This window comes from Cygnus atratus, chromosome 3 (genome assembly GCF_013377495.2).
Source record: "Cygnus atratus isolate AKBS03 ecotype Queensland, Australia chromosome 3, CAtr_DNAZoo_HiC_assembly, whole genome shotgun sequence".
Lineage (NCBI taxonomy): Eukaryota > Metazoa > Chordata > Aves > Anseriformes > Anatidae > Cygnus > Cygnus atratus.
In genome coordinates this window covers 48,224,627-48,232,108 of record NC_066364.1, presented here as the reverse complement: position 1 = coordinate 48,232,108, position 7,482 = coordinate 48,224,627, and the positions used below count along the sequence as shown (strand labels likewise).

Genomic DNA, 7,482 nt, shown 5'->3' with positions numbered 1-7,482 from the left:
AGGATTAAGGGAAATGTGACTTTTAAGTTCTTTGCTGCTTTCCTCGTCGCAGGGTTGTTTGGTGCCGCTGGAAACGGCGTGCAAAAAGCACCGCGGCGAAATCCTCCCCCGGCGGCGCGGAGCGAGCGGAGTTTGCAACTCTCTAAAGAAATGGTCACCCCCCCAAGGAGCCCCCCAAAAAATCTGCGGGACGGCCGGCTCGGGTCAGCTCCGTGGTGCCCCCAAAACCCTAAATTTGCCCCCGAGCCCCGAGAGCGAGCAGCCCGCGCCCCGCCGCCGCAGCTCCCTCCAGCCCCCGGGGCCGCCGCTGCCGGGGGTCGGCTCCGCACCCCGCTTCGGGGGGGGCTCGGGGAGCCTTGGGGGGGGCTTGGGGGGGCAGCCCCCGGCCCAGGTTCCTTCGGGGGAGCCGGGATCCTATATATTCGTTGCCGCTCCGGAGGGAAATGCAAGATTTTTTTTTCTTATTTTTTTTTCCCCCTATTTCGGGAGGTGCGGGTCCAAAGCACTGCCTGCCACCCCCCCCCCCCAAAAAAAATCCCACCCCTCCGCCTCCCCTTTCCCCCCCCCGGGCCAGGCTGCAAAGCCGTTCCCGGGGATGCTGCTCGGAGCCTCGGGCGCGTTATTACCCACTTGTTGATCCCGCCGGCTTGCTCATGCTCGAAACCCCCCGGGAGCCGCGAAGTCGGGGCGAAGTGTCGGCCCCCCCCCTCGGGCGGGCAGGTGCCTCCCCTCGGGCTTCTCACTGCTGCGGTGGCCGGCACATCCTCGCCGCCGCCCGCCCGGCGATGTCCTCCTCCCGAGGAGCGAAAAAGAAGGGGGGAAAAATACTAAAAAAAAAAAAAAAAAAAAAAAAAAAAGGAAAAGAAACGAAATTGACCCAAAGTTGGAGCCCCCCCCCGCCAACAGATGCTCGCGGGACCCCGGCAGGGTGCGGGGGGTGCGAGTGGGCTCTCCACCGCGCTCCTGGGAGGCAGAGCAGCGAGGACAACAATGAGGAGGAGGAGGAGAAGGTAGGATGGGGAGCGGGGAGCCGCCGAGCGCCTCGGAGCAGCGAGCCGGGGAGATCAGAGCCGGGCGAAATAAGGCGAGGGGGGAAAAGGCGTCAGAGGAGGCTGTCTCTGCCTCCCCGAAAGTGAGCGGTCTGCAAAGGGAAAAGGTTTCCAGAAGTTCATCGCGCCCCGGCTGACTTTGAGCTTTCGGAGCTCCGGGCTTCGGCCCCTCTAATAGCGGCGGAGGGGCTGTGACAGGCGGCGGGGAGGGGACGGCAGGGGAGGGCAGGGGACGCCCCTCGCCCACCGAGCTTCCCTCTCGCTTTCCCCCCAAAATCCTGGCGGCGCCTGACGTCACCGAGCGGCGGCGCGGGGAGGGGGGCAGGGAGGGGGTTAAATGCTAATGATGTTAATGAACCTCCGAGCGGCTCCCCCCTCCAAAAAATAAAAAATAAAAAAAAAATAAAAAAAATAAATGAAACCACCCGGCGGCTGCCGAGGCCATTCAGCCTCCTCGCTCTCCCTGGGCCCCCACTGCCAGAAAAAGCCACCCTTCCCTAAAAAAAAAAAAAAGAAAAAGCATAAATGAAGGGAAAGGAAAAAAAAATGAGACAAAAGAAAAAGAGCAAGGAGGGATAAAGATCCCGTTTCTTCTACGTTTCCCCGCGGCGAGGTGCCTGCGGTTCGCCCTTGTCCTCGCCGCGGGGCTCCGCGGGAGCATCCCGCAGGCTGCGCCCCGCTTGTTGCAGCGGGGAGCAAGGCGGGAGGGCTTTTTTCCCCCCCAGGGGACAACTTTGCCCTGCCCCAGCTTGGGAAATCCCTGCACGTCCCGAAGTGCCCGGAGCCGAAGTCGCGGCTGCTGCCTTTGCGGAGCTGGGCAGGAGGAAGAGGAGGGCCTGGCCCCGCAGCGCTGGGGTGCCCGAGCCTTCCTCCCCCGAGCCGTGCCCGGCCTTTTGCTTTAATTTTTCACCCTCACCTTCCTCCCTGCTGCATCCCTCCCGCGGCTGCAGTGTGCCCAAGGGAAGGAGGCCAGGAATCGTCCTAGGGAACACTGTTCCAGCGTCCCCGGGGAGTTGCTCCAGGAGGCCCCAGGAAGCAAAGAAACTGGAGGAAAGGGAGATGCAGGCGGATTTTCACTCCTCCAGGAGGCAGGGAAAGGGTCACCTTCTTGGGCGACGGCCAAAGCACCAGGGGAGGAGAGGACGGGGCCACATTAGCAGGGCCCGGAGGCCAAAGCCGGGTTAATTGGCAGCAGGGCCCAAACCCAGCCCTGGGCACCCCCTGCATGAGCTGCTCCAAAGGTGAAAAAGAAGAGGTCAAACTATCTGCCTCTCAGCCCAGAGCTCCTCTAACATGCCCAGAGAAGAGGTCTCCCAGCCCCAGCTCTTCACGGTCGAAGCCGTTTCCGTGGGCATTCGTTGGAGATGTAGCCCAACTGCAGTGAGGCAGGGAATTATATTTAGCATTCAGTAATGACCATTTTTGCCATTATTACCACTTAGCATTTTCCGTCGTATTTAGCTTTTTGTTTATTAGGCAGCCCCACATAAACAGAGGATGCTAATACAGTAATGGAAGTTGCTGCCTCCTCGTAATGCCTCGGAAGTACAAATGGTTATCAGCCCTCTGCAGAGGTGGCACGCGCTCCCTTTCCACTAAACTTCCTTTAGGGTGCTGGGCTGTGGCTACCTGTATGTGGTGGTGACACTTCTCACTGCTGTGCCACAGCCTCAGGCATCTTCTGTCGGTGTCTTAGCAGAAAGGAGCTCTTGATGCGCGACCCATCCTTAAGTGCACTGCTTCTGTCTTTCCCTTGCTTGCGTTCTCTGTTCTTTGGATGTGGCATCAAAAAAGTCTTCAGTGAACAAAGGAATGGGAAGGGAAAGGGAGAGGAAAAGGGAGAGGGAAAGGGAGAGGGCAAAAGAAAGGGAAAGGGAAGGGGAAAGGGAAAGGGGAAGGGGAAGGGGAAGGGGAAGAGGAAGGGGAAGGGGAAGGGGAAGGGGAAGGGGAAGGGGAAGGGGAAGGGGAAGGGGAAGGGGGACGGGAAGGGGAAGGGCAAGGGCAAGGGCAAGGGCAAGGGCAAGGGCAAGGGCAAGAGCAAAGGCAAGGGAAGGGGAAAGGAGAGGGGAAAAAAGAGAAGAGAGAAGAAAAGAGAAATAGAAGAGAAGAGAAGAGAAGAGAAGAGAAGAGAAGAGAAGAGAAGAGAAGAGAAGAGAAGAGAAGAGAAGGGAGAAGAGAAGAGAAGAGAAGAGAAGAGAAGAGAAGAGAAGAGAAGAAAAAGGAAAAGAGAAGAGAAGAGAAGAGAAGAGAAGAGAAGAGAAGAGAAGAGAAGAGAAGAGAAGAGAAGAGAAGAGAAGGGAAGAGAAAAGAGAAGAGAAGAGAAGAGAAGAGAAGAGAAGAGAAGAGAAGAGAGAAGAGAAGAGAAGAGAAGAGAAGAGAAGAGAAGAAAAAGGAGAAGAGAAGAGAAGAGAAGAGAAGAGAAGAGAAGAGAAGAGAAGAGAAGAGAAGAGAAGAGAAGGGAAGAGAAAAGAGAAGAGAAGAGAAGAGAAGAGAAGAGAAGAGAAGAGAAGAGAAGAGAAGAGAAGAGAAGAGAAGAGAAGAGAAGAGAAGGGGAAAAGCTTAAGCTGCCATAGGTGTATTAATGTAGCAGAAGAGTACACAGATATGTTGTTTTCATGTGTTTCTCTCCATGGGAAACAGTTGGGTAAGATCAGACAAACCTGACATACCTTTTTTTCTTCAAAGGGTGTTGAGGCAGGAAAAGAGAACTATTTTCTCCTGGGAGGAGGAACCATTATTCCTTTGGGGTGCATGAGGAACTGTCGCCCATTCCCTCCCCTGCTATAGGTGTCAGGAAGACCAGGAGGCCCCAGGGTGTTCCAGCACAACTGGGGCACCGCAGAGATTGCAACAGCACACTCATGGCAAATAGCCGCTCAATTCCATTCTTCTGCTCTGAAGCCCGGGACTCCCTCCTTTCTTTTTAGGTCAGTCCCTATTTCTGTGGCACCACCACAAACCCATTTCCATACCCAAAAAAAGGCAGACAGCCAGGCAGCAGCACCACAAAGGCTGCTACAGCAGAGGCCGCTCGGGGTGTTTGGATGTGCTGCCACACGTGTGTTTCGCTACCTGAGATGCATCCAGCCAGAGTGTGTTTGTCCATTTCCTCACCTGCTGAGGGCAGGTCTTTGGCTGTGAGCCCTGGGCTGCAAAACCTTGTCTTCATGGTGACCTGTTACCGACTGAGGTGGCTTTACGCAGCTGTGGTGGGGTTTATCCTACCTGAAGGACACCTGGAAGTGCCCAAGGAACTGTCACACGAGGCTCCCATTGCCATCCTTAAGGGAGATCCAGGGTGCAGCTCCCTCCCCTGCAGAGGTAGCTGCAGTGCTTCTGGAGCTGTCCTTTCCATGCTATTGGTGGAAACGGCATTTCAGGATGATTATTTTGTCCTATCCGATAGACTTTTGGATCTCAGTAAAATAAACTCACCTTCAGCGAATGAATCTCCATGGGATGGCTGACCTAATGTGCTCCGGGATGAAGTGAAAATCTGAGAAGCAGAAAGATGATCTAATGAACAGACCATCCCATAAATGCTCCCTCCCTCCTGGTGTGAGAGAGCTTTCCTCTTGTTTATATGTGCTGTGTAAAGTGCAAACGTGTTCCTGCTGCAGCCGGGAGTGACTTGCCCCGAGCCAGCGGCACCCTGCGCTCAGCCGCCGCTCACTGAGGAGTCTTGAGGAATTCACCACAGCTACCTCTGGTAGATTTTTCACCTGAGTTGCTCTCAGCCCATCCTTGACCTGGATTTACCAATCCTGCAGAAAGTTAAAGAAGACCTGCATTCCTTGCAGTTGCTGGCAAAACTGGGGTGAGTTTCTCCCTTGTGTGTGCGTGCTTGGTTAAAGAAGCCAATGACTGTGTTAAACAATGACCTCGTATATATATTTCCACGTGTGCATCTGATGGGCATGTATTTGCAAAGCTGCCTTGCACAGAATAGCAGGAAAAATTGCACCTTGGAAAGATACTTGGAAAAGAGAATGTGTGTAAGTCATTGCACTTTTTCTCAGTACTTTTATTCAGGGGTGGAACAAGCCTGAGTTCACTTGCAGCAATGAAATGCCCCATTAATCACATATGCCTTTGAAAGGGATATGTCAGGCTTGGCTTATACGCCTACATTGGTACCTGATCCCATCTAGACAATGTGAGACAAGTGCTTAACAAAGCAGCTCTAGTTAGTAACTTGACTTATTTGTTAGTTTGCTAGTTAGATATAAATCAAAGTGTCGTAATAAGCCAATGATGTAGCAGCAGCTGCAATCTAATTTAGAGAGAAACAGCCTCATTTTAGTTTTACTGACAAGAACACAAAAGACAATATCAATACTGAAGGCAGTAGAGACACAGCAGTAAAAAACTAGTTAAGGGTCGGACTATGAGGGCAAAAATATTATCTCAATGAAAGAAAACTTGAAATAAGATCAGGTCTATACTTTAATAGTTGCAAACTGTCAATGAAAGAATGCTGACTACAAGGAATAAATACATCTTGGAGCTATGCTGTGACATTTAAAAATCATTTTACCAATCTTTTAAATGAATATCTCTGGTTAAGTCCTAAATACTTGTGTGTGCGTGTGTAGGAAAGGGTTGCCTCAGCTATGACCCTGATTGATAGCGCTTTGAGTGTAATCATTTTCATGGTAGATTGGCTTCCCAAATTTTGCTGTAGAAGCCTATTAACAAGCTGACCTTTGAGGCAATCCCACAATATACTGTGTAATGGCAGCAAAGAACGTTCTTCAGAAGGGACATATTTCTACCTGGCAATGTAATGGCTCGGCTCCATTGACTTCAATTCAGTTATGTCTCTTGATATTGGCTGGAGACCAGATCTGTGGCATCTATTTAGGGAAACAATTTTAGAACCAACAAAAATAAGTATTTCCAGATGCAGCATTGAGTCAGCACATAGCGTTCAGTGTTGCCTGAATGTATTGAGTCAGTTGGTGCAGATAGATTTTAAGAAGAGATGACTAGTTTTATGACTGTCTATGACATTTATAGACATTCTTGCTCTATCTTTTGCTTCATAAAATATAGGTCGCAGAATGTCTTTGCAGGTAGAGCAATTACTTGTGAGTCCAAACAGAGAAGAGCACAGTATGTGTCACTCTGCAACTAACTAGATGCATTATGAGGTTAGCTGGGGGTTTCTGCCACTTGAAATATCAGAAATTGTTGAGGACAGGATGGCAAACTTGATAAACAAGGGATTTAAGTCTGTGTAACAAAATCTAGCACTCTAAGCTCTTAGAAAAGAAGAAAGCAGAGCTCTGCCATGATCCCCTGCAAAATGATTTAACTCCTGCAGCTATTTCCACTTGTTCTACCTGAACAGAAAATGCAGTCAAATGAAATATATCACTGAGAGACAGATTCTGATCCTGCAGTCTTCCATCCTCTGTATGAAACACGTAGTATTTCAATAGGCTTCAGCAGGATTGCTGGTGTGCAGATGATCTGCAAAACCTGGCATGCACAATGGGAGCTGCAGGCAGCCCATCTGAACTGGCGACTCCTGTCAGTCACCAGCTCAAATAAAATGCACTTCAACCTGCAGTGTATTTCGGTGGTTCACACTGCTTTCTGCAGCATGGGGTAATCACATACTACTGACGCAGGGATCCCAAGCTTGAAGTGCTTTAAAAAAACTTCAAATGTTTTCACTCATGTCCCCATGTGATTCTGCCAGATGCGATTTTGCTGCAATTGTCACAAGAACATTGTATCACCAGAAGCATCAGGGGATTCCAGGTGGCTGGATGTGAAAGAAGGTGTCTCTTCAGTGAGATGTGATCCAATAACTGCATGCCCCTCTTTTTCATGAGGAATGGCTCTTATAAAGAAATATACATCAGGGGAATGTGTGGTGGGAATTACAGGACAAAGCTTTTTCTTGTGGCTTAACTCTTTGTGCTACAATGCAGAGCACAAAGTATTGGAGCATCTAAAATTCAGATGATGGGTAAGGGTGGCAATTCAGCATGGACCAGTGCTTGCAGAGTAATAACAATTAGCAGCATTCACATCAACTGCTTTTCATAGTTACCCTGCTCTGTGGTAAAGCTGACAGTGGTAAGCAAAGCTGTGTAGCTCTGGTAGATGACTTGGTTATAAGCAGCAGAAGTCCAGTGCGAAGATTATTTCTCAACAGTGCTTTTACTCCAATTTACAAGTGCAGAGACTATACTGAATATTAGATCATGACGTTCAGGAAATCCTGAGAGAGATCCAAGTACTGCGATTTAGTTGATAAATTGTTTTAAAATCCAGTGTATGGCTAATTAACCAATTTTGTGTTGTCAAGAGCATTTGTTTTATAATTATTGACATTTTCTATGTATTGTCCTTACAGCCGGTGTTGGCTGATGCTGCTCAAGTCCACCTAGTCCTTTTGCTGGCAAGAGGCTGAAATGAA

The 7,482-nt window shown here is 50.1% G+C and overlaps 1 protein-coding gene across 1 annotated transcript in view; it reads right to left on the bottom strand.

The window, feature by feature from the left end:
• The window catches only part of NR2E1 (nuclear receptor subfamily 2 group E member 1), a 14,886-nt gene extending 14,231 nt beyond the window's left edge, over positions 1-655 (bottom strand). Inside the window, exon 1 of the mRNA XM_035564838.1 lies at positions 631-655. Coding sequence (XP_035420731.1) covers positions 631-655 — 25 coding nt within the window. The remainder of the gene's footprint in view (positions 1-630) is intronic.
• Between the last annotated feature and the right edge of the window lie 6,827 nt (positions 656-7,482).